The 27156-nt window shown below is 45.0% G+C and overlaps 1 protein-coding gene across 2 annotated transcripts in view; it reads left to right on the top strand.

Moving 5' to 3' along the window:
• The window catches only part of LOC308489126 (IQCJ-SCHIP1 readthrough transcript protein), a 677105-nt gene that overhangs the window by 561214 nt on the left and 88735 nt on the right, over positions 1-27156 (top strand). The window contains exons 1-2 of one of the 2 annotated variants that reach the window (XM_081029801.1): positions 3678-3862; positions 4234-4935. In XM_081029801.1, coding sequence (XP_080885927.1) covers positions 4252-4935 — 684 coding nt within the window. In that variant the 5' untranslated portion in view covers positions 3678-3862; positions 4234-4251. Of the gene's footprint in view, positions 1-3677; positions 3863-4233; positions 4936-27156 lie in introns of those variants that run through there. The other variant, XM_081029800.1, reaches the window with a different exon arrangement.

The raw sequence follows: 27156 nt of genomic DNA, 5'->3' as shown, positions 1-27156 counted from the left end.
CTGACCTCTGAGGAACATGCTGTCATCCCTACCCTTTGAGTATTATTCCAGACAGTTCCCTATCCATGACAAAAATGAATAACCCAATCTCATGGTGGCTTCCTTGTTAAAGGATTTGTGTTGGGGGGGGGACTTCCGGCATGTAGTTCATAGAACAATGTGAAATGTTGAGGTGTCTGTACTGTGCCTTTGCACAATGAAATCTCCCAACTTGCTGAGTACTGCTGAACTTGTTGACAGTTGAGGAGGGCGAGCACATGTGAGCAGAGGAGAGCAGCTGCTCCTGCCAGCTGCCTTCTTCTCTGCATAGACATAACTACTGCCCAAGGAGCCTCTGCAGAGTAGGTACCTGGGATCTAGTTTGAGGTTGCTGAAAGGACACCCTTGTGACATTTTTCCTTGGTAAATTCATCCATATGCCTCCAGACCAAGGGATACTTTAGCAGAGTGACTAAGAGCCAGGGTTCTGAAGCCAAACTTCCCAGGTTCAAATCCTGGCCTTGCCACCTAGCTTTCCAGCTTTTTGACCTTAGGCAAGTTACTTAACCTTACTGTCTTCAGCATCCTCATAAATAGGGATAATAGTTTCTTCGCAGGGTTTTGAGAACTTAATGAATTAAATGTTATAATGAATAACTAGCAACAAATATTGATGAAGCTCCTACTCCATTCCAGTTACCATGAAAACCACAGAAATGGCCCCACCCTTCATGGAATTTAGAGTACTTTTTGTACTAGGAGCCCTGACCCATTTAAGGGTTGTGAAATCAATGTAATAAGGTGTGACTGCATTTTGTTTTAAATGAATAGGATAGGATTTTACAAAATATGAGTTTTATGAAACTTTTTTTCAGTTACATGTTTTTATATGTATATATGGCCTGGGTCTTCATATAAAATGCATTTCTTGAGTAGTAGAGAAGATAAGCAATTAAATAGCAACCTCAATACACTGAGTGTGGTAAGGTCAGTAAGTGTCATAGAAGCTCGGAAAGGTCACCTGACGCCATTGGGAAGGTATAAAGAATCAGGGACGTCTTCTAGGAGGAGGTGACATTTAACCTAAGACTTAAAGGATGAATAGAAATGTGCTAAAAGAAGTTGGGGAAGGTTGGGCGGGAAGCGGTTCCTTTAAGGGCAATGAGGAGAATGGGCAGAGATAGTTAGGAGACTGTTCAGTAATTTCAGGACACAGAGTCTAGACCACGGTGGGGGCAGTGGGTCTTTGAGAGGGACAGGACTTGGTAACTGATGGGGGAAGGTGCTGGTCTGAGATGACTCCCACTTGACTTACATCTCTGCTGTTTAATTTACAGAGGTTGAAGGGGACAAATCTAAGTCTGTCAACCCTAAGCCCCTAACTTGAGGAGACTTTCTGTAGCCAGGAAAACAGGATCTTTCAATCACTTTGCAAATCATCTCTCCATCCTGTTGGACATAGCTGTAGACTGTTGCCGGCCTAGTAGTTGGCAGGGCTTCCTGTTCCAAAGTGGGAGGGCTCTTGGCAGACGATGGAAAGCTGGAAACAGAATGGAAGCTGGGCTAGCCAGACACCTTGCATGAAAAGAAAAGAAGAAAAAAAAAAGGAACTCTAGTAGTTTCCTATCTGATCCAGAATATCTGGTCAGAGAATAATTTAAAAGGACAGATAATTCAAAGATATTTCTATTTGGCTTTGAAATGCCATGCATTTTTGGCAGTGCATGTACCTTGCCAAATGTTTTTTTCTAAGGCCTTCTTTTGCATTCCCTGAACACAGACCATCTGGTCACCAGGGGAATGAGCCGAAGCCAGGAAGGATTCTGGGTGGGTGGTTGAGGAGGTCCTAATGTTTAAAAATTGGACTGAGACCACAACCCTCCCTTATCACCCCAGTTGATCAATACTTATCTATTTACCTGTGTCCTACCACAGAGCAGGGAGCTTTCTCTGACCTAAGACTTGCCAAGTCATATGGTGACTACTTGAAAAGGAGCTATCTGGTTCCCAGCACATAACACTCTCTACCCACCTCTCTGCACACTCACAGGGCCACCTCCTTCCCACAGGGGGCAGCCAAGCTGACCCGGGGCTCTGCCACAACCTCAAAATCAAACCATATTTGGAGCATAAGGCAGGCTGTTGACAGATGTTACCCTAAAAGACATTCTAAGTTATAATCAGTCCTGTAAAGAGCTGTAAAGGGGCCAGAACAGAAGGTCCCTTTTCCTGTTATTCATAAGATTGCTGCTTGCAGACAAGTCAGAAGACTAGCTTATCTCTGGCTCAGGCCTACCTCGCAGAAGAAGGATTCTCACTTTACTGAAATTGCTTCAACAAAGGGTCTCTGCACCCAGTCCCCATTAGACCTAGAAGAAATGTCAGGGTGGCAGCCACTCCCTCCTAAAGAATCCCAAGCATTACCCCATCCTCTGTCCGGCATCTGGACAGTGCAAAGTCAGGCTAGTGGCCTGATCCAGGCTAGAATTCCCTGTAATAATTAGTAACAGGCTCAAATCTGGAGTTCAGGGAAACTGGTTTTCTTCAATCCATTGTAAAATTAAGTGCTATTTTTTTTCGTACACCCCCCCATCCACAGCTTTCTTGAGGTATAACTGACATAAAATTGTAAGGTATTTAACGTGTACACCATGGTGATTCCATATACATATACACTGTGAAAAGATTCCACACACCTCACCCCATCTAGTTGAAACACCCAGCCTGGGGCTGTTTGACTCAGTTTCCTGAAAAATTGAAGGAAGCCAGCGAATGTGCCAGGAGCATGTCACCTGATCTTTTCCTTTACTGTCTCCGTGTTTGGAGGTGGCCAAAGGGGACCTTGGAGGCTCGCCAGAGCCTTCCCCACCATGCCAGGCATCATTCCCATCTCATACTCACCCCTTCATTCTCTGTACACACACCTCTCTGAGGTCATCCTCAGCGTGCAGCCGGGAGGGAAGGAAACGCGAGCTAGAGCAACAGGTTCCACCCGCAGCCTGAACTTGGAAGGGGAGACAGCCAGGCGACTGGAGTCGGGCGATGGAGGAGAGGAAGCTGCGAGGAGGAAGGTGGGAGGGAAATGACGGGGCAGGACCACCGAGCCCACGTCATTCGGGCTCCCACATGGGCTTGTGTCTGTGCGCCTGTGGGAGAGGGAGGTCCTCAGGGGGTCACTTGGGGACTTTCCCGTGGGTTAGAAGGCGCGGGGTCCGCACTTTGGGATGTCGGGAGGCTCAGGCGGGGTCACGAGGCCCCCAGACAGGGCTTGAGGCGCGCCCAGAAAATACAAGTGTGTCTGGGGGTTAAAACTCACCACCCTCCCCAAGGCGCAGCCCCTGCTAATTGTAAGGGTCCGCGCCCCTAACGCCCCGCACTGCCTTCCTCCGGGCTTTCCCCAGCTTCTCCAGCCCCAGCGCCGCCCGGCCTCCCGCCCCGGCCTGCTGCCGCGAAAACCGGGAGAGCGGACTGCACCGCGCCCGGCAGCCTCTGGGCATGCTCCGTGGCGGGACCGCTCCGCTCCGCCGCCGAGAGGGCGCGCCCTTCCTCCCCAGGGCGGCGGGGCGCCTGCGGCGACAGTCGCCGCGCCCGGCCCGTCACACCTTTGGGGGCGGAGGGGGCCGGCCTGCCGGGCGGGGGCCCAGAACGCCCCCCACCCGGAGCTCTCCGGCGGGCGGAGGAGGGGCCGGGCCGGGAGGCGCGGGGGCGGGAGCCAGAGCTCGGAGCCGCCGGCCGCTCCTTAGAAAGTGAAGCTCCGCGGGCGAGCGGAGCCGGGCTGCTCGCGGCCGGCGGGGGCGGTCCGGCCGGGGCGGGGGTGGTCTCCCGCGTGGAGCGAGGTGCCAATGTAGTTGCCGCCCCCCTTCTTCTCAGTCCCCGCCCCCAGGTAATTATAATTCTCCGGGAAAGTGGTTCTCGGAGAATTCTTGGGGCGGGGCGCAGGGGCGCGCCCGGCGCAAAATGGTTAAAACAAAGTCCGTGCGCGCCCCAGGCCCCCTTTTAAGGAAAGTGTGCGCGCCGGTGGCTGGGCACCCCCTGGGCTGATTTGAGGGTTCGTTACCCGGAGGAAGTCTGGCGGTGGCAGAGGAGGGGGCCAGGACAGAGATGCCTCGGGCTTGCGCCGGCTCCGGCCCGCAGGCCGCCTTGGGGGCCGCACCTCGGGCGAGGCGGGCGCGGGGCGCGGGGCCCGGGCGTTGGCAGCGGGCGGCCGGAGCGGGCTCGGCCCGGCGGCTCACTCTCTCTGCCTCCTCCCCCCAGGATTACCGAGAGGATGGGATGGATCTAGGCAGTGACGCCGGCAGCGGCAGCAGCAGCAGCAGCCGCGCCAGTTCGCAGTCCAACTCCGCCAAAGTGACCCCTTGCTCCGAGTGCAAATCCTCGTCGTCGCCGGGGGGCAGCCTGGACTTGGTGTCTGCCCTGGAGGACTATGAGGAGCCCTTCCCGGTCTACCAGAAGAAGGTGATTGATGAGTGGGCGCCGGCGGGGGACGGCGAGGAGGAGGAAGAGGAGAACGAGCGCGACGAGCGAGGGTACCGGGATGACCGCTGTCCGGCCCGGGAGCCGGGGGACGTGAGCGCCAGGACCCGCGGCGGCGGCGGCGGCGGGGGCAGAGGGGCCACCACCGCCATGCCGCCCCCAGTGCCCAACGGCAACATCCACCCGCACGACCCCCAGGACCTCAGGCACAATGGCAACGTGGTGGTGGCCGGATGGCCGAGCAGTTCTCGGGGCCCTTGCCGGGCGGCCCAGAAGCCCCAGCCGGCGGGGCTTCGGCGCGGCAGCCGGGGCCCGGCGGCTGGGGGCCTCTGCCTGCAGCCCACGGACGGCGGGACGTACGTCCCGGAGGAGCCCCCAATGCCCCCAATGGACTGGGAGGCGCTGGAGAAGCACCTGGCTGGGTTGCAGTTCCGGGAGCAGGAGGTACGGAACCACGGCCAGACGAGGACCAACTCCACCTCCGTAAGTTGGCCTGGGTGCGTGCCCACGCGCGCACACACACACACACGCGTGCACAGCCCGCGCACACTCCGCGCGCCTTCCCGGCGCTCCCGGCCCGCGGCCCCATTCATCCAGCCCGAGGCTGGGGGCCGGGCGCGGGCGGCCTGCCTGCTGCTCCCCGGGGTACGCGGCTCCCGCTGTCTGGGTTTGCTGGTTGGGCGGAGAGGAGGGAGGGGCAGCCAGAGGGCAGCGCAAAGTCGGGGTAGTGGAACCGGCGACTCATTTTAATGGAATTGCTTAGGGAGACGAGGTTGTGAGTCACTTGCCTGAAAATAAATCCGGGGATATTTTGGCACCAAAGCCAGTGCCTGCGGGTGGTTTTTCAAGTCGGAATAGTTGTGGCTTTGTCAACCGTGGCGGGTCTCCCTTCGTTGCCACTGCTGTCTCGCCCATATACAGGCTGTTCCTGAGCACACGTTTGGCAGCAGGGCTTGTGCCTTCTCGCGTTTTAGCGGATGCTCCTGTGTTTGAATGGGTAGCCGCCTTCCTCTAAGACTTTCTTCCTTTCGGAAACCGGGCCTATTGTTGACCTGGGGGAACGGAGTGAATTATGAATTAACCTGCTAGGATGAGGGAGGGGATCCCGCCGCCGTCTCCCGACGCACTCCCCCTACGGTCAATCCCCCTTGTTGTGATGAGGAGCCTCTTGCACTTCCTCACCGGAGGTCACTGCCTTCACGCAGGAAATCCAGAGAGGAAGGAGTGCTGGAGCGGGAAAGAGGGAAGGAAAGAGGGCTGCATCTTTAATGAGGAGCCCTGACAGGTTCATACTTGTCTCAGTATCTTTTTTTGCCTCTGAGAGGAGAGCAGATAAATGACTTAAAAGAAAGCATCATGAATGTAGCTCTTCTGTTTATCACTGTTTTGAGGTAAAGCAACAGTTGTAATTTGAAATCATTAATGATTTCCTAACTGGGGCTGAAGGGCACGGTTTCCATGTGCTGCTTTCTGCGTGTGGCAGCTGTGTGGCAGTGTGGGGACGTGCTGGCTTGCAGGTGTCAGTTTTTGGCTCCAGGGCCCTGGGGCTACTGGAAATTGGGTGCATGCACTTCTGACTTCAGGGGTGAGGATGGTAACTGCGTTTCACAGAGAAATTGGCACGGTTTCCATCTGTGGGAGCCCTTGGCTGACTGAGCCCACTGGTAGTGTTCCTTGAGAAACTACCTATTAAATTAACACACTCGTTTTTATCCTAGCTTTACATGGCCCCTAGCAGACTTGGAATCTTTCTATTCCAGCCAATATATATCTTTTTACTTGCAACAGAAAACATCCTTTTCCCACTTAGTGTTTGGGAAAAAAATACCTCATTAAGCTCCTTGGACTTCAACAATGACCTGAAGATAAATGTTTCATTTACTTTTGCACGACATTTATACATTTCAGGAAAATGTGATAATTAGGTATACATGGAAAGTTAGGATTTGATGGTGACATCCATTATTCAAAGGTTATTAAACAAGATATTATTGAGCATCCCTGTGTTATATGTTAAATTTGAGGTATGATTCTCAGTGCTCCAGTTACTCACCTGTCTATGTGGAACTGGAATTGTGGTGAGGGGAGGTAGAAATGCAAAATGCCCCTCTGGACACTTAAAATGTAATGGCTTACTAGCAGCTTCCCCTTCCCCAACACACACACACACACACACACACACACACACACACACACCTTTTCTCTTCTTGTTTTTGTGAAGACTGAATCTTCCCTTCTTGGGCAATCTTGGAAACCAAAGGTATCTCCTCACCTAGTGAACATTTTACATATGTGGGTTCCTTTCCTCCTCCATACTCACACAAGTCTCCTAAAAATGTCCCCTCTGGGCATTTCCTCTGTAAGTCACACAGAGAAATTTGGGTTCCATTGCTTTAATGCAAGTGTGTGTAAAGAAAAAAGAAGAGGGGCCAAGTGGCCTTTGAGGTTGTTTAATATTGAATTTTTCCATGTTTTGGTTTGTCTTTTAACAAAATTATTAGCCAATGTTAGTTTAAAATAGTGTTTTTCAAACTATACGTAGCACATTGCAGGTAGTCGTGGTCAGCTTAGCTTTTTAAAACTATTGTTTCGTTTTTAGGTCACAATGTAAGATTTCTTCCTCACTGTGGATCACTGTCATAAAAGTTTGGAAAACACTGACTTAAATCCTGTTTACTTGAGCCTGGAATCAGTGGGAGTATTTTAATCATGAGCACAGAAATTTGGGACTAACGAAGGAGTTGTGTAAAAGAAACAGACTTTCTTGGAGTTGTTCAAATCAAATAATATTTTTGCTGCTTTTTAAAAAGGTTGTGTATAAATATGTTTAAATGGGATTACTACGTACTATTGGGAGGAGGGGTATAAAATGAAAAAGAGGGGTAGGTTTTTCTTTCACCTGTGAAGAGAACCACATAAGTTTATTCCTTCCTCAGGGCTTTTGGCCATTCTCTTTCCAAATCAGGTGTCTGGCTACTTCTCATCGTCCCAGACTCTACTCAGCTCGCGCCTCCACAGAGAGGCTGTCCCCGCCACACTCCTTACGGTACAGGAAGACACTCTCCCTCTGCTCAGGGCTCCCCGGGTGCTTTCTTAGTGCTTATCGCTCCCTGACATTATCTTGTTTCCTTCTCCTTCATGTTTAGCCTCTCTAGAATCTAATCAGAGTGCAGGAGTCTTGCCTACCATTTAATTGCTGTAACCTAGTGTCCTCTGGGATGTAGTAGGTTCTCAAATATCCAAGGAATGATCAATGAATGACCCACACACCACAGAGCTAAGCCAACCCTCGCATTTTACAATTGAGGAAATTGAGGCCCAGAGTGCAGTGGTTGACCTAAGGTCCCAGAGAGAAACTTAGGAAGGGGTTTTATTCTTTTTGCTGACACCAGACTAGATTTTCTTTCTCCTATTTTAATGCTCAAAATAATTTGAAATCAAAGGAAAGAGCCCCCACCTCCCTGAAATAACTTAAAGAGTTTCCCAATCATTAGTCCTTTTTTTGTACGTCCTTAGCGTTAAGATCAGAAGTAAACTAGAAAGTAATCAAAATTCTATTACGTACAAGTCTCTTCTCTTTGACGGTGTTTGGTTTTGGTTTGTTTTAATGGAATAACATTGAGTTCTGCAGAGCAAAGCCATGATAGAATCCAGGTCTTCTCACTCCATATCCTGGTCTCCTTTCTTCTCTCAGCTGCAGCAATATGCTCAAAAGGAAGCAGTGAGGTCTCAAAAATACATGGACTATCAGTTGTCCCTAACCCAGGGAAGATTTAGAGGCAAATTTAAAAAACACAAAAACCCACAATGTTTTGGTGGGATGTAAAATCCTTTCTTGAAGGGTGTGAGCAGCCAATCTCTCCCATGGTGCCAGGCGCCAGCGACAGGGTGAGCTTGGATGCTGCCAGGAACCGTCAGTGTCAGAGCACAGAGGTGCCTGAGGAGTTCTAAAGGGGACACTTTGGTGACCTAACTTCCTTCTGTCTTCTCAGGGCTGGCTGCTCCGAGGCAAATCTGCGTCATCTCAGGCAGCCCGACCCCTCCTCCGTGTCCCAACCCCTCATCTTCATGTCAGAGCCTGAGGGCAGCAGGTTACTTACTGCACTGCCTGTTCCCCAGTATCTCCACTGTGCCTGGCACCAATGCCTGGCATAGGTGGGGAGGCAGACCCCACAACTGGAACTCCCAGAAGTGCCCTTCCAGTTGGCCAGCCCCTGCTCATCTGGGACCCATGTGTTTCTCACTGTCCTGCCCTGGTGTGTCCTGCGTCACCTGAGGTGTGTGAAGGCTCAAGGGCCACACACAGTTAAAGAGGAAAGAACAATCCAGGGTATTGGGTGCTTTTGATGTCAGATTTAGAACCAAGGTGGCAAGTTTAAGGGAGTCCTATTCCCTGCGTTTGTCTTCATCTCAGTCTCCTCTCCCTGCCTCCTCTGACTGGTGGACTGGCTTGGACAATCCTGAGGGAAACCTGGACCTTCTTTTCAGGTTTCCCTCTTTTCCCCTGCTTCTCCAGGACCACAGCATCACTGTTTCTGCCTGCTCCCGGGACTCCCCCACACGTCACCAAGTGGGGTGGGGGTGCCCACTGCCTCAATGCACAGCTCTTCCTAAATGGAGTATAATTTCACTTCTTTTTCTCAGTGGTCTGTCCATGAGGTTTTCTCTCCTTCAGTGTCTGTGATCCTCCATGTTTAGCCTATTCTGTCTCTGGAAACACATTCCCATTTTTTTCTCTCACTTCTCCCTCCTTTTGATTCTTTTTTAATAGCTCTATTGAGGTAGAATTGAGATATAAGCAACTGTACGTATTTAAAGTGTACAATCCGATGAGTTTTGACATATGTGTATACTTGTGAAACCACCGCCAAAATCAAGATAATGAACATTATCTCTCACCCCCAAAAGTATTCTTGTGCCCCTCTGTAATTCCCCCAGTCCTGTCCCTGGACAGCTGCTGGTCTAATTTCTATCACTATAGGTTAGCTTGCGTTTTCTAAGGCAAATGTAAGGGGAATCGTATAATACATACTCAGTTTTTGTTTGGCTTCTTTCACTCATGTAATTATTTTGTGATTCATCTGTGTTGCCACGTGTCTTAATAGCTCACTCCTTTCTATTGCTAGAGTTCCATTTTATGGACATACCCTGTTCCCCTGTTGATGGACATTTGGGTTGTTTCTAGTTTTTGTGTATTACAAATAAAAGTGCTATTCGTGTATAAGTCTTTGTAGAGGCACAGTCTTTCATTTCTCTTGGGTAAATACCTAGGAGTGGAATGGCTGGGTCATGTGGTAGGTGTGTATTTAACTGTTTAAGAAGTTGCCTGTTTTCCAAAGAAATTGTACCGTTTTACTATTGCCATGATTCTTAATGGAGTCACTGTAACCTTGGCTTTCTCTCCCACCAGTTGCTCTATTCCATCTGTGTTTTGGGGGACTTGTTGGTCATCTCTCTTCAGGTAATTGAGATGACTGTTCCCCTCTCTCTTAAAACAATGAGAAAGCACTGGGATTGCGTTTTACATTCAATCAAAGTCATTACACCCATTGTTCAGAAATGAAAGGAATCATTTTTTAATTAGAGAAGAGTTCTAGTTGTAGACCCAACACATTTTAATTGCAGTTTTATTATTTTTAGTGACTGTGACAGGTGCATTTCCCCCCTTTAATGAGAAGATAAGAAAAAATTTAATTGACATGTTAATTGAAAGCACAGTCTCTTGATGAAGTTACTTCCAAAGTACTTGAAAATAATTTGTCTTTTTATTTGTTTGCACTATTAACTAGTAACAAACTTTAAATTACCTGCATTTCATCCTAGAATGGTGCTAATTGCAGGTTATTTTCAATGCATTATTCTGTAAGAATTACAGCCCAGTTATTCCTTCCATGTCAATGACACTATTACAGTAGCTTGAATAGCTGAGTAGTTTGTTTCCTTCGTTACTTGGGCTATGTTTAAATGACATGAATTCCCATTTTTTTAATAGACTGAGTTTAAAGGACTTTATTACTCTTACAAAAAATAGTAACGTTTATAAGTTTAATAAGTTATGTGATTCAGCAGCCTGGGACACAGCCGTGCAAATGTTCTGTGTGGTATGTAGTTATTTCTTTTTCCTGTTAGCGAGCACTGCATGATCGTGATAAAATCATTTTGTTTTTTCACCATAAGCAAACCTTACCAGGACTAAATGTTTCTGAGCTTTGATCCTTTACCTTGAAATGTTTAGCCATCTTGGCCTGCTTTTCTAAGTTATGTTGATATTTGTTCAAGAGCTACAAAGGCTGCTCCATCCATTAGCAGATACTCAGGATTTTAAAGAAAAAGGGTTGGGTTTAAAAACAAAATAGGTCACAGGTAAACTACAAGTTCTGGAGCTGTGTGTGTAGTTAAGCTCCCCGTCTGATGGTTCATCCTATTGTGGAACCCTTACCTTTCGAAAATGGTGTAGTTGGATTAAAGGAAACCTTGGCCTACCAGTTGGTTTGCACATAGTGGTTGTTTAAAACATCCTAAGGAAAAATTTCAGGGTGCGTATCTGAAAAGAGGGTGCACATATTCTCATCACACATTTGTTGAGCTCCTTAACTGTCTCACAACCGACATCATGTCACCTTCCTCCATTCTTTTCTGGCTCTGCCTGCATTTTCAACTCCAGGCCCTTTACCTGGCATTCCTTATTACTTCACTCTTGGGAAGGCCTAGCATGAGCCCGTTGCTTAGTAGCAGGTCCAGATGCTGCTGCTGTCATCCACTAAACTGCCCAGCACTTGCTTCTCCAAGGTCTGCTCTGATTCAGAGCCCCCACCTCTTTGGGGACACTATACTGTCTCAGCTCTGAACAACCTCTCTTCGGAACTTCTGTTCTACTTGTGTACCACTTCCTCATAACTCGGTTTTAAAAGTCTTTCTAGTTTTGAGTGTTTTCATGTTCATTATCACATTTGATCCTCATGACACCTGTAAATTGGACAAGGCAGTTATTCCCATTTTAGAGATGAGAAAACTGAGGCCCAGCAAGGTTCAGGGATTTGCCGAAAGTCTCATGCCTGACAAAACTCAGATCAGACCTGTCAATTTCTGGCTCTGGTTCCATGCTTTTTCTGTGGCATTGTCTTATATTCTAGGTTACCTTTTCATGGGTATGTTTCTTATCAACCTTCTTCCCCAAACACATACATAATACAGACTCAGGCATTTCCTAAGGATTAGACATTCGATGAATGCTTATCTGGTTTGTTAATGTATTTTGTCACCCTTTAGTTTTAAATTTACTCAGAGCTGCTATAATATGAGCTTTCTTATACGTACTTATAAATAGTAATTTCAGGTCCTTTCTTAAAAGCTTATCTGAACTTTGTAACATTCATTACATTTTCATTTTAAAATAGAAATTTGTTTTTACCCCTGGACCTTTGCCTTTGAAGACATGAATGGTTTTGTTTTCTTATGTTTAAAATTCCTTCCTAAATATTTTAACCAAAAGGGCTATTGCAAATGTTTTCTTTAGCTGCTTAATGTTCCTTGAGCTGTTAGGACAGATGAAGCTTTATGGTGTCAGTGACTGGGAGATTATTTTGCATACAACTTGTGTAAAACTTCAAGTGTCAATTACAAAATTGAGCATGAGTAGAAAAGTAATAGGATTTTAACGATAGAAAGGATCTGAGAGGTCATCGTATCAAACCCACACCATTTTCAAAGGAGGAAACGGGTCTTATGGAGATGAAACATCTTCACCCAACTTCCTCAGCCCAGGTCTGATTCAGCCTAAGTCACCTGACTCTCAATTCCCACTTTCAATGAGTTCTGCCCTCCTTCAACTAATGCCACCTTCTTTTTACAAAAGTATTTTCAAAACTCAATTTGGAGGACAGATCCATTCTCATCTTCAAGACTGGAAGTGGATTCACTTGATTGAAAAGTTTTCAATTTATTTTTTTTTATTTTTTAAAAAACCCATGTTGTCTCGGGCAATTATAAATGGCTTTCTTCCATTCAGACGTCAACTCATCACTGTGTGTATTTCTACCAACAGAACAGTGCTCTCACTGGGTTGACGGGGCTCATCACTAATGTTTCTTATCAGGTTCAGGATACTTGTAGTTATCACTCCCCTTCTTTTACCAAGTCTCGTCCAATCTGGAAGAGTCTTCATTTTTTCAAATGCTCTTGGTTTGTTTGCTTCTTTCTTTCTTTCTTTCTTTCTTTCTTTCTTTCTTTCTTTCTTTCTTTCTTTCTTTCTTTCTTTCTTTCTTTCTTTCTTTCCTTCCTTCCTTCCTTCCTTCCTTCCTTCCTTCCTTCCTTCCTTCCTTCTCTCTCTCTCTCTCTCTCTCTCTCTCTCTCTCTCTCTCTCTCTCTCTCTCTCTTTCTTTCTCTCTTTCTCTCTCTCTCTCTCTCTCTCTCTCTCTCTCTCTCTCTCTCTCTCTCTCTTTCTTTCGGCTACTGTTTCACTTTTGTGACTAATTTTGTTCTTTTCCTTACATATTTGTTAAATAATTACCTCAAGCATGTTCTACCAATCGTCATTACTTGTCTGTTCTGTTTTCATTCATGCATATACTCAATTTTATTCTCTACACTGGACATGTTTTTCAACACCTGTGTCATTTTAGGTTATTCCCATTTTTTTCCCTACTCTCGTGCTATTTTCTCCTTCATAAAGTGTATAGAACTCAAAAGGTGGTAGTTTAGGCTAGAAAATACCCAAGTAGAAATAGAAATGAATTCGGTTAGTGTTTGTTCAACCCCAGGTTGATGGTTTTCCAAAAGTACATTTAAAGTATTTTTCAGTTACGTCTAACTGATGTAAGGCTGTATTAAAGCAAAGCTTATTGGAAGTGAAAAGAGTTATCAATCAGTTTTCTTCAGTCTGGTTTGTATATCTGATTTTTCTAATAATTGCTACTTATATCTGTATATTTTACTGATACCCCAATATCACCCAAATATTTTATATTTATTTGTAGTTAAATGACCTTTTTTGGTATATCCATCATCAGCAATGTCATGTTCATCTTTTAATCCCTTCCATTTCTCAGTCTCTTCTTGGTATTTATGGTTCATGAAAGTGATGGTGAATCTTTCTTCCTTGGGATGTTAGCATAGGATGCCAAAAAAAAAAAAGAAACTTCATTTTTTTATAGATTACAAGAAGCAATGCATTAGTCAGCAGCTGATTTCTTCAAATTCATCAATTCCAGAGGGTTTTATTGCCTATATCCTAATAGAGATGATTGACCCTTCAAAACTCTTCCTTGTAGAAATGCCTTAATTATCCATAGAGTTCTTTTTTACAAAGTACTACAAAAAGCTTCTAAAAAGAAAGTTTGTGTGTTGGGCTTTTCCAGGTGTTGCTCCATTTGCCCGGCGGATGGGGCTTGTTTTCAGGCTGCTTGAGGAAGGACAGAGAACACAGTAGCATTTCTGCAGCATCACAGCCCGGCCTCCAGGCGGCAGATGGTCTATCCGCACTTGTGTTGGCACACGCCAGCTGATTGGTCATGCTGTTACCCCTCAGAAGCACACACCATTGTTTCTTCCTCTAGCCTCCCCTCACTGTGGTCCACAGCCTGCCTCTGTTTCCTCTTCCACTCCTGTGCCAGTTTACCTGTGTGTGTAGAGAACCAATTCAAAGTCCGTAAAAAAGTGGCTCATCTGGTACTGGGCACCTCTAGTGACCAGGGTCCCTGACCGGGGTCCACGATTGATCGCTTGGTGATGGAGAGATGAGGACAGGTACTCTCCCTGGCCAGCTAGTGGTGGCCAGGGTCTACTTGCTCACAAACAGGCGGAGACATGCCCAGGACAAAACAACAGGTAAGTTGTGGCAGCTACTAAACTAATATAACTTGATTGTGCTTCCTTCTTGGTTTGCCATATATGGAAAGAACTTCGCTGTCTAAAAGAGTTTAAAGGGAATGAGGTAATTTCCTCATAATCCCTAAGATCTCCAGCAGTGTTGTAAATTTAGATTTGAGGTTAGAACGTTAAAAAATAAAAACAAAACCAAAAAAGCTGTCGTGTTATGAAATGCTGGGGCATTTTCAATGTCCAGTCCAACAGCATAATAGCTTGTATCCCTTTCTCCCTGCCCAAAGAAAGAAGAGTGTTAAACTTATTTCCAAACTAAGAAGGACCTGGCCCTGGGAACCTAGCACAGTGTCTTCTGAGAAAAGAACTTAAAGGCTAATTTCCACTCTTCTATAAAAAGAACATGTTTTCAAATAGTTTCAAAACCAATTTAGCCTTCTGTTTTTCTCCTCATGGCACCAGTAGCTAAAAATTATGCCACTGATGAACATTACAACTTTTTTTCTTTATGCAATCTTACATAATCTTTGGTCCATTTTGGCCTGGTCTGATGTTTTAGTAGGAGCCACAGATTCTTAAGTTCTCTGTCCTTTTCATTACAGAAAATTGGTTCTGTAAGGAGTAAGAGAGAAGACCACTGGGATTTTATGTTTGAATACTTACATTATGTAACCAGTGATCTCCAGTTAGAGTGGTTACCCAGACTACAGCAGCCCCACAGTCGGACACACATAGCCCTTACAGTAAGACTGCATTCTAGAAGGACAGCTTTAGGCAGCAGAAATTGAAAAACTTTTTGAATGCCTACTCTATTGTCGGATGGTGATTTCCATATGAGATTTTCTTCTTGTGCTTCTTTCGGAAATGCTCAACAAAGCAAATGGATGATTATTGTGCTTGTACTAAGATATGAGTAAGAAGACCCTACAAAGAGTCCAGTGCCCTGGAAGCCGAAGTAAAACTCTCTTTTAGTGGTAAACAATCACGCTGGGAATCAGAATATAAGAGGTGGAAGGATGGCAATCCCAGATGCTTCCAGAGGCCACGTAGATAAATAATGAGAGCAGTGGGTCAGGTGGGAACAGGACTCGGGTGACGATGTGTCCCTGGATAAAGGACAGCTGTTCTTCTGTACTGGCAGGCTTGTTGCCATGTGAAGAGAAGCCCAAGACCCAGGCCAGGTTTTTATGAGGAATACCTTGAATACAAAATGTTGGCAAGTAACTTTAAATAAACACATAATTTGATGGGGCTGCACAAACAGGTCTGTGGTTTAAAATAAGGCCTCTGGGCCACCAGTTTCCCACCCCACACCTAACTCAACCTCCTCATTTTACAGATAGGAAAACGGAGACCCAAAGAGGTTAGATGACTTGCTTGAAGTGGGGCGAGGTGGGGCGAGGTGGGGGTGGCTTGCTGCGAGGTCTGGTGAGATTCTAGAAATGAGAGATCCCAGGGAAGAGAACTCACGCAGGGGTGTTCTTATTTATTGACACCAGATTAAGACTTTTTTCCTTCCTTTCAGTGCTTAAAATAATTTTAAACAATAATATCCAGCGGAAAAAATACGACATACCTTATACACCTTACTCTAGTTCACTTAATTTTTATATCTATGCCATTACTTAGAATTTACTTTTCTCTTTCATCTTCCAAGCAATTTAAAAATGGGTTTGTAATTTGGAATCAAGTAAATGTATCATGATTTATTTTTCATTATTTATGAATAATGAAAAGGAAGGTATTTTTAAGAACAGGTTATCTTACACACACACAAACACACGCACTGCATTGATATCCAGCCTCAGTTCTTTTATCTGCAGAAACTCATCTGGAAACATTTAATTCCAAGGGGTGGTAGTAGGGGGAGTTTTGATAAAAATCTCTTATTGTTATGTAGAATCTAATGAAACTTTAAGATTGCTGAATTATATTGAGATTTTATTTAATTGTAGTTGTTACTATATGATACTGAGGACGACCCGGAAAGTATCGAGGTTGGAAAGTTATTTTTTTCTTCTTTAGAACTTCTGGCTGTAAATACAAAGTTAGCATAGATTTCATACAACCAAGTTTGGTGTATGTATTCATTTTCCTTTAGAAAAATAGGAAATATTGCTCACTTCACTTATTTTTATTTTTAAAAAAAAGCTTTTTATTTTGGAATAACTTAAGATTTAGTGATAAGTTACAAAGTTGTTATAGAAATTTCCCAAACGTCCTTCACCAGCTTCCCCTCATGTGGTACATTTGTCAAAATTAAGACATAAACATTGGCACAACATTATTACCCAAACTGCATGCTTTATTTGAATTTATATTAGCTTTTAAAATTAAAAAGGTTGTATAAATACTATTGAACAAAGGTAGTAAGTAATATATCCTTGTAGACTGTGGCTTGAGGAGAGAGGAGAGTTAGGTTTCTCCATATTCTCCATCACATCCCCACAAAATCATCCAAACAAACATAAAATCTAAGCAAAACTTCCGCTAGTGAGTTTGCTTTGTCAATGCATTTTGAAGACAAGTCTCCTAGCCCCTCTCCGAGTCCAGCTGCCTTCCCTCACTCCCTCCTGTGTGGAAACTGCCCCTACCTCTGTGGGGAAAGCGTCTGTAGAGAAGGGACAGAAGAGAGTGGCAGGTAAAGAGAGAGACACAGGCATACCTGCCTGTAGACGGTGCAACTCCTCTAATCAGGAAGGCAGGAGTGAGGGGGCTGTGTTGTGAGCTCCCAAGTGTAGAAGTAAACTATATGCTTGCCCACACTCGGATTCCCTGGGGGCTGTGGACAGCCGCAAGTTGTCATCATCCTTTGGAATGCTGTTTGGTTCTCCAACATCAAAATCTTGTGTTGTTTGTTTTTTAACTAGGGAGCAACTTTTCAGCTTAGGAGCTTGCTTCTTCCAAGTCAGGTTGTTGGTGGGATTGCCAAAGCTCTGTGAGTGTGTGGTCTGAAGATTGCGACAGAAGGAAGTACGTTACAGTTGACTACACAGAGCTGTAAGTGACCTGGGGGACAAACGCCACTCGAGATGGAAGATGTGTGCTGTCAAGAGGAACACGTTTGGGAGATTTCATAGCTTTGAGACTCTTGCAGGAGTGGAAAGGGAAGGGAAACTGGCATATCAGAATGTTGTATATTTGTTGACTGAATGAGTGATCTGAATTTAAAAAACTAAACTCTTCGTAGACACCAGGCATAGTTTTGTCAGCAACAGAAGGATGTCGCATGACTGAGTGAATTCTCATAAAGAGGATTTCCTGGTTACTCGTTCTCTGCCTTTGGATGGCCTGGTTTGGCTGACAGGATCAGTGATTTCCACTTAGGGCTTGTGAAATTTCCCAGAATTCTTTTACTAATTACATGTTTAATGTATTGTGGATTATGATACTACTAACTAAACGTCTTTTTTTCCCCAACAAAACCCATGTAATCACATTGAAAACCGTGTACGTGCTTTCTAGACCGAAATGCTTTGAAGGACTGCTTCAATTTGTATGGTCTCTAGACGTTTATTAGAGGCTGTGTTCTAGGACAGAACATACAGGTACCACCGACCTCTGTGTTCTTAGCTTCTCCCTCCAATGGTGGGTGTGCATGGGTTTTGCACCCAGCACGAGTTATCCTTCCTAAGAGCTTCCAGGTTCCGTTCAGGGCATGTGACCCCTTTCCCTGCTGTGGATGAGGTTCCCTGACTCGTGTTCTCAGAACCTCAGCCCCAGATTCTCCCTCCCCTGGCCCTGCCGCAGGTGGACGAGCTCCCCCAGGACTTGGAGTCTGTGTAGAGCCCTGGCTGCAAGGCCCTCAGGAGCACTCAGAGGCCCTCACAGTGGGGGCTGCTGCTCACCCCTGCTGGGCTTCTGCTTCCCGACCTTCCCCGCCTCCCTGGGTCTCCCCATGTTTCCAGTGGCTGCTGCAGGGTCCATCTCCTGTGGATTCTGTGAGTTGAAAACCATGTTGGTTTTATTGCTTTCAAATCAGGAACCCTAACTGTTAATAGCAGGCAGTCGTTTGACTTAAGACTCAAGTTCAAACATGACTGTTGTAGGACCAATATCACTAGAGAGAAGTCTTTAAAGGTTTGTGAGTCTTCGACAGAATTGTTCAATACTAAAGGTGGAATGGACCTTAGAGCTCGTCTGGCCCAATCCCCTTCATTTTACAGGTGAGGAAATAAGCACACAAAGTGCTTGAGAAGAGACTCTCAAGGTGTCATCAGTGGGACATGCCACACTGATATGCTCCACAGAGACCTCATGGCCCAGCTGCCCCGGGCATCTAGTCCACACACCCTCCCTCTGCTCCTCTGTCCCTGTGACCCCCGGTACCCACGTGGGGGTGACTAGGCAGAATGAAGGGTGGCATCAGTGGCCTTGGGAAGAATCAAAGCTAATTGGACCCCATAGGAATTCATCTTATGGTTGTTGGTGTTAACACCAAGATTCAAACCCTGAGCAGAAGCGTCAGCTGTTCACTGCGGTCTCAGGCACTGTTACCCCAGTGCCCTCGGATGCCCGTCCAGACGTGTCCTTTTGTTTCAGCCAAGACTCGTTCTAAGGAAGTGGTTATCAGAAGCCTCTGGAATCAGGTGGACCTGGCCCAGATTAGTAGTAGTGGCCTCCTTTTTTTTTATTGGGATAGAAACAACTAGTATTACGGTATAAATCTTGTGTTTTTAATGTAAATTGAAGACTGTCTTCTAACCATTCCTTATTTTATAGAAACTGTGTTTTTATGTAGTCTAAGTGTACTGAGTAGTCGCTGATTTTTGAAAGGGGAAACTTCCTGAATTGACTTTCGAGCCAGAGCTGTATTTTTTTTTTAATTAAATTTATTGGGGTGACAATTGTTAGTAAATTTACATAGATTTCAGGTGTACAATTCTGTATTACATCGTCTATAAATCCCATTGTGTGTTCACCACCCAGAGTCAGTTCTCCTTCCATCACCATATATTTGATCCCCTTTACCCTCATCACCCACCCCCCACCCCCTTACCCTCTGGTAACCACTAAATTATTGTCTGTGTCTATGAGTTTTTGTTTCTCATTTGTTTGTCTTGTTCTTTTTGGTTTATATACCACATATCAGTGAAATCATAGGGTTCTCTATTTTAAAATTGCTGTGTGAAGCTTTTCAGCAAAGTCGCGGAAGCCCACAAAGCGATGTCTGCCAAGAGTGTCCTCAGTATATGTCATCATTTTTCTTCAGAGCGTGATTCAGTCAGTGACCGTCTGTGGAATGCCTGTCACGTGTGAGGTATGAGCAGAGGCCTGTGTGGCGCTGTCACACCCTAAAGCTTTTTGCCCTCGTGGAGCTTGCCGTCAAGTGGAAGAGCTGACAGAAGTGGAGGAGCCCACGCGACAGGTGCTGCCAAACAGGGCCGTGAAGCTGTGAGCCCTGGAGCGACAGGCGCAAACCCTGTCCACTGACCACCTCAGCGATTACATGCTGAGGGCCCGCTGCGGGCCGGCCCGGAGCTGCTGCTTTGCACTTCCCGTGCCCAGTGCTCACAGTGGGGCACGCTGGAGGCGCTTACTCCCGGTTTACAGACGAGGACACTGGAGCTGGCGGTGGGATCACCGAGACGGTGCAGGTCTCTCTGGCTCCACGGGCCGTGTGCTTGCCACTTGCAGTTAGAAACGACTGTACCAACTACGTGGAATTTAGCCTCTCTGACTCATCCCACAGTAACCGCTGATCTTTGCTAAAAGCTATGGCCATGTCGGAATATCTATAATCTCTTGATAGATAATAACCCACTCATGCCCACATGCGTCTGTCGGAGGATTTTTCATAAATGGAAGCTTTACTTAATTAGAAGTTCATTCGATAAATGTGAGGCTTTATGTTTCTTCTCTCGGCTTTGAAGGTCCCCACCACCATGTCTGTGTTTACTTCTGATAATCAAATCTGTCCAGTCCATGAAGGCTCAGTCAGAAACTCGCGCTGCAAAAAAAAAAGAATTTTTTTTTTGATTAAAAAAATAAAATGGTGGTACTAACTTTTATCAGTTATGTTAATTTCCATTGGTTTTATCAAAAAAGCATATTTATCATTTCTATATTCATTTATTCAATACATATTTATTGAGAACCTGCACACAAAAAAAGGAATAAAAGAAACAAACTGTCCCTACCTATTGGCTTGAAGGGGTCCTATGATCCTCTCTGATTGAATGCAGACTCAGAGAGATAAAACCACACATTCCCTCTCACTTGACCCCCATTCCTGAGCTGGCTGCTCCTTATAAATTGTTTTATACAGTTGACCCTTGAACGACATGGGTTGGAACTGCTTGGGTGCACACATATGCAAATTTTTTTCATCTTGTAAACAGTCGGCATAAAGTTACAGTGTCATTAAATACAGTACAGTACTGTAAATGTATTTTCTCTCCCTTAACGATTTTCTTAATAACATTTTCTCTAGCCTACTTTATTGTAAGAATACAGTGTATAATACATATAACATACAAAATATGTGTTAATCGACTCTATGCTATCAGTAAGGCTTCTAGTCAACAGTAGGATATCAGTAGTTAAGTTTTGGGGGATTAAAAAGTTACACGTGGATCTTCGACTGCATGAGAGTTGGTGCCCCTAACCCTCACGTTATCCAAAGGTCACCTGTATGCAGAATGGGACTGTGAGTCCCTGAGGTTACAAGCATCCCTGAACGGATGGGGCATGCCTCATTTCTTGCTATCAGGTGCTCAGTGCACCTGGAGCGCTTTCCTTCCAGAAGTCCTGGTACCACAATCAACAGTAGCTTCATCTACTGTTGATTGTATGTCTAGCAAAAGAGACTGTCACCTGAAGGACCAGGAGAGGAACAAGGTTGGGTAGGGTGAAGCAGAGGGAGCTCAAGCTATAGCTGAACGCACTACCTTGTGGGGTTTTTTTCCCCGTTCATATACTTACTTAACAGTCATTTACTCAGTAGAAATGAGCTGCTTGACACTAGGGAGATGAGATAGCTGTGACCTCTGCCCAAATGGCATCTTTCTTTTGGTGAGGCAGATGAACATGGAACAACGTCTCCTCAGTTATTTAATACCCAAGGTAAAGACTGTGAAGGAGAGCTCCGGGAGGCATAGTGCCTCTGACCTGACCACCTGCAGAGGCAGCCGAGGGGGAGAGCTGTGTGGACACCTGTGGAAGAGAGACCCTGGCGAGGTGGGGATGGCACGAGCTGTCCAAGCGGAAGGGCCATGGTGCAGGAGGGGGGCCATGGCGCGGGGATGGGGGGGCGTGGTGCAGGGGGAGGGCCGTGGCGGGGGGGGGGGGGGGGGGGGGCGTGGCACAGGATGGAGTTTGGAAAGGCTGGTGGAAGTAGAGCCGGGAAGAGCCTGACCAAAGCCTCTCTCCTGGCAAACACACCCCAGCATCTGAGTCTACCTCACGGAATTTCGACCAGTACTCCTCAAAGCCATCTTTTACACGATACAATAACCTTGCGATTTTCCTGTAGTAAATTTAAAATATTTTCTTATGTTGCAAGGAATTTAATAATAGGCACAATGTTTGCAATGCTGTTTCTTGTACCCAGAGAAGTGGGGTGCTGTGGGGAATGGCACCTTTTAGGGAATTTAGTGAAAAGAAGTTATTTGAAGTTAGTAGTAAATTAATATAAAATTTCTCAGACTCCAGGAACTTCTTGAGTATTTTGGTATAAAGGAGTTGGCATATTGTGAGTTTTTCTCACCATGTCTACTGGATTCTGTGGACTGGGAATATGTTAAAACAGAGGTCCCAACCTTTATCCTCATGAGCTATTTGCGATTTATCTGAAGCTTTAGGCATGCTAACCCAGGATGGGGCAAAGGTGTTGAAATGCCAGATGCTGACAGTATCGGGGTCAGAAAATCAGGTATTCTAAGGCCAGCCACTTGAGCACCCTGTCCTAGGACGTGCTTTCAGAAACCCCCACACTTTGCAGAAAGGTCCAGGGAAGTTAGAAAAATCCATCCCTTCCCCCACCCATACCATTTATGATTGGACCAGGAGTCTTGGTTAGGAGCGGAAGGGTAATTACTGTCATAGCAGGACTAATGAATTATACGAGCTGAGGTAAAGCTTAATTCTTTCTGCCACCCACCCTCCATGAAAAGCTGTTGTCTGTCAGATATGTTTTGCAACTTTAAAGTGAAAAATGTTTCCTGCCACACAACATCCAGTTGAGCAAGTCCACACCTGTTCCTCTAGATGTTGGTTAGGAGAAGGAATGAAAGAGAAGAACCGCATGCCTTAGAGCTAAGGTATTTTCAGTACTTATTACTCGATTCACTTCCCAGCACTCAGCTGCACTGCAGTCCTCCTTTCACGTTGACACTGTAAATAATGCCTGAGCCTTCCCTATGGAGCATCGCAGATCACGTTTAAATGGTGAGAGCGTCTCCAGCTCAGGTGATCAGCTCGTTAGAAGAGCCATTTGCTACACAAGCAACACAGAATGTTTTTGTCAGGTTGGTGCCTGAGGACTCCCTGTAACGTGTGTATCTCTCATCAGTTTCCATTGCTATTTTGACTAATGGTTTCTGTCCCTTTAGTTATCCAATAGAATAAATGGAAAAGTACATGGCTTTTATTGTGCTAGGTCTGAGAAAATTATTTACAAATCTCTATCAAAAACATAACTGAAACAAACAAACAAAAAAAACCCTCTGAATTTTCTCCTTTCTATAGCTACTTTGCTGTGTAACCTAGAAACAACTAGGGCTAGAGGTTATGAACTAAACAATTATTATGTGGTTTTTCTCTAACCACCCTTCTCCATTAAAAAAAAAAAAAAAAAAAAAAAACCAAAAAAAAAAAAAACGTTTTAGGGTGAATCCAAAGGTTCATAATACTTAAAAAATTGCAATTATGGATTATGGATTATTATGGATTATGGAGCACTGGCCATACTACTTAAAATGCTGTATCACAACAGTTGTATAACTTCTCAGTATGATAGCTTTTCTAAAAAGCATAGCCATGCTTCCAGAAAGCTTTTTTTTTTTCATATTAAAGCCATGTTATTGGGAGCTGGTATGTTTCCTTCGCCCTACATAACTGCACAGTGATTAAATATTGACTAAGAGCCAGGAGCTGACAGCCAGCCACCTTTCCCTGGTAAATGCTGAAGTGTGAGATAGAAAGTAAATACAGAGCCATCCCCACAGGGCCACAGTTTTTTGATGAGAAGTGGGGAGCGGGCAAGTTGTGAGTTGTACGTAAGGTGTCAAATTTGAGTGCTACAATAGAAGGATGTAATTGGAAACAAGAAATTCCTTAAAAAGCAACCCAAGTCTGTCCAAAGAAAAATATATTTTCCCAGTCAATCTGAATAATAAAGAGGATGTTAGAAGTTTTAACAAAACATCCAAGATGCCCACTGAACGCTGCTGCTTGCAGAAACAAAAGAGCTGTCTGTCACCGGGACCGCTTATTCTTTCATAGACAATGATGGCTTGCTTTATATGAAACAAACTGGTTGAAATCATCAGATTTATTTCTGTGATACTCATTTGATTGGTTAATTTCAGTCTGTCTTCTGTAGTTCTGTTGTATGTGTATTTTGTTGTTGTTTTAAACAGTCTGACTATTTAAAATACCTCATTAGTTGCTTCTCTCTATATATGGGGCTGGGGAGGGGAATGAGAGATGGTTTTGCTTAGCTTCCCAGAGAAAATAGTTTTCATTCCATTTTTTTCCTGTTAATAAGGTTCATTATAGATCTAATTGTTTTTGTTCTAAGACTTTGAAACTCTGCAGCGAATACATGGACTTTGTTTCAAAGTAGCTCCTTTCTGGGTTGAATGGATATGAGTCTCTACCTAGCCTCTAACCCTTTTGGTTTGGTTTGGTTTGGTTTGGGTTGTGTTTAGCTTCTTTTGTAAACACTAGGAGTTGCTGAGGCACCCTCCCATAACTTTCCAATCCCTCCCCTATTTACTCCCCACACATCCATACACGCTTGACTCAGGCCTGTATGTTCAGACTCCAGAAGCTAAATGACTGTCAGCCTGAGTGGCCCTGCCCCAGAGTCTGCCCTTTGCTGAGTGCTTCAGAAGGGATTCAGAGTGAAATGAATCCCTTTCCGCAGGGTTGGTTTTTTGTTTTTGCTTTTGTTTTTTGTTTTGGGGCAGTGGTAGGGGGTATTAGTTTTTTTTTCTTCTTTTTTTTAGGTGAATGGAGAGCAAATCCAACATACTAATGCTTAGTATTCTCCTCCAAGAGCACACCTCTGTGGTTTAACTAGGCTTTCAAAGGTTCCACCTAAGAACTGACTACTGTGTGAAAGGGACGTCTGTCCGCCTAAGTCCCCCTTTCTGCCCGCCCTTGCCTTGCCTACCTGCTGCATTCGCTCCCCTCAGCCCAGCCTGAATCATCAGCCAGCGCTGAAAACCTGGCCTGCTTTCAATGATACTTGACGTGCGCTTCAGCAGGGGGAATGGAGAAGGTTAGCTGAGGAATGTTTACTTTTTCTGACTTCATGTGGCAGATAGAGTTACCATCCTAGAGGTTTCAAATTGTGTAATCAAGATGACTTGTAACCTGTGTTGAGGACAAGCTCCTCAGCCTGGAGACTAAGCCCTGCCTTTGTTCTTCCTTAGCTGCCCCCACTGGTGTCTGTTGTGGAAGTGAGGGGGCATGGCCTTGGCTATCAGTTCTGTTCCCATCACTCAGGAAAGCACATTCTTTAGATTAATGTATTGGGACAGACACTAAAATAGACAATATTTGAGACTGTTTTCAGTTTCACGCTTTCCAGAAAAACAAGGTACTGATAAGAATCTACTCTCAAAGCATGCTCTAGATACAAAGCATAACAGAAATGATAAGATGCAGTCACTGCATTCATGGCATTTCAAACCGTGGGTCCCGTGGATGGAACAAAATCTTAAGAATGGCCTGCCGAGTGCTGAGCATTCTTTCCCTTGTAAGAAATTAAACTCAGAATCACTGAACACAATTCCTAGATGTGATTTCCTGTTGCTTCATCTAGACACTTCAGAAGATTCCTGAGGAGACGTTTATCGCTCACAGAAATTTAGTGGAGGTGTCCTCAGGGTTGACTGTTTTCCAGGAGTCCCTCTCAGAGCCAAATTATCCACTTCCCTTTCTCAGCGAGCTTCATACATCATTCAAAATATAGAGAGAGGCTACTATGTGCTAGCCACTGAGTGCATAGAATTGAAAAAAAAGGTAGACTCCTAGTCCTAATACATTAGACCTAGGAACCCCCTGTATTAGGGTTCTCCAGAGAAACAAAACCAATAGGGTGTGTGTGTGTGTGTGTGTGTGTGTATTTATATCTAGCTAGCTAGCTATCTGTGTATCTATCTATCCATCTATCTAACTGCAGAGAGAGAGAGAGAGAGAGAGAGAGAGAGAGACATTTTAAGGAATAGGCTCTTACCGGGGCTAGCAAGTCTGAAATCTACAGGACAGGCTGGCAGGCTGGAAATTCCAGAAAGAGTTGATCCTGCAGTCTTCAATTCAAAAGCAGTCTAGAGTCTGAGTTCCTTCCTCTTCAGCGAACCTCTGGAACCTCTGTTATTTTCTCTTAAGGCTTTCAACTGATTGGATGAGGCTGACCCATATTGTGGAGGGTAGTCTGCACTACGCAAAGTCTATGGATTTAAAGGTTAATCACATCTAAAAAGAATACCTTCACATCAATATTTAGACTGGCATTTGACCAAACACCTGGGCACTGTCCTAAGCCAAATTGACACATAAAATTAACCACCCATTCCCTACCCACCACCCACACAAATAACTGTCACTTCAATTTAATTGCTTTCACAATTGAGCAAGCATCAGAAACCCCTGGAGTGCATGTTAAAACAGGACACTTATGTTAAAACAGGCTTTCATCCCCTTAATTCAGAAGGTCTGGGATTGGGGCCAAGAATTTACAGGTCTAAGTCCCAGGCGATGCTTCTGCCCCTGATCCAGGGACCCCACTTTGAGAACCACTGGTCTGTGTAACCCAGGGTCTTCCCTGTAGCGTCCTGGCTCAGAAACTGATTTTGTGATCATCAGAAAGGTAATTTTATTTCTCAGGGCTGGATCCAAATAAACTGAGATTACCAAGCTGATGTGTAAAATATCAATGCTCATTTATTGATTTGTAGTATGAACTAAACCATCACCATGAGCAGAACAATCATGTCAGCTGGGAGGGGCAGGGCAGTCCCCCCTGCGCAGCTGTGTGGAATAGTGGGCAGTAAGCAGAAGGAGAACCGGAGCCAAGGAATGAGTGTTGGCTGCACCCACCTCGCAGGATGGTCGTGTTCTCTGGATCCAGCGCCCTCTCTCCCTGGGCTTTGAATGTGGAGTAAGACACGTACAAATGGATGCTTTGGGGAGTGGATGCTTTAAGTGGAAAGCTTCACGTTTTCACAGACCTAAGAGAGTGCTTCCCTCTGCCCTGCAAACTCCGCTCAGCAGTGGGGCTCAAAGTCCACAGACATTGGAAATATTTTTAGTGAATCATTAAAAATTTAGTTTTTATAGTAACTTTTCATTAGGTGTAACATATACTGTCTTTCTGAAAGAGGAACTTGGGCAGCATTACCATTTGTTAATGTGTGCTCTTTATAATATGTTCGTTTCCTCTCTTGGTGGCAATTTGAGTGAAGTTACACTCTCCCCTTAAAAGACTATTTCCATCTTTCTTTGCACATTAAGGAGACTTGACTTTGAAAAAAACATTTATACATTTGATATTTTCAGACTGTTCCGTGTTCACTTAGAAGCTGTTTTTCCCTGAGCTTTGGCTTTCTGCCTCCGTCATGCTATTTTTAGATTTTATATTAAGAATGGGATTCCCTTCTTAATAAAGACCTTTGATCCAACCAAGTTGTGTTGCAAAAAAGTTATGTTTATATT

Source organism: Rhinolophus hipposideros (genome assembly GCF_964194185.1).
Source record: "Rhinolophus hipposideros genome assembly, chromosome: 2".
In the NCBI taxonomy this organism is placed as follows: Eukaryota; Metazoa; Chordata; class Mammalia; order Chiroptera; family Rhinolophidae; genus Rhinolophus; species Rhinolophus hipposideros.
The sequence above is the reverse complement of the archived record's forward strand: the minus strand, read 5'-3'. Positions and strand labels throughout refer to the sequence as shown.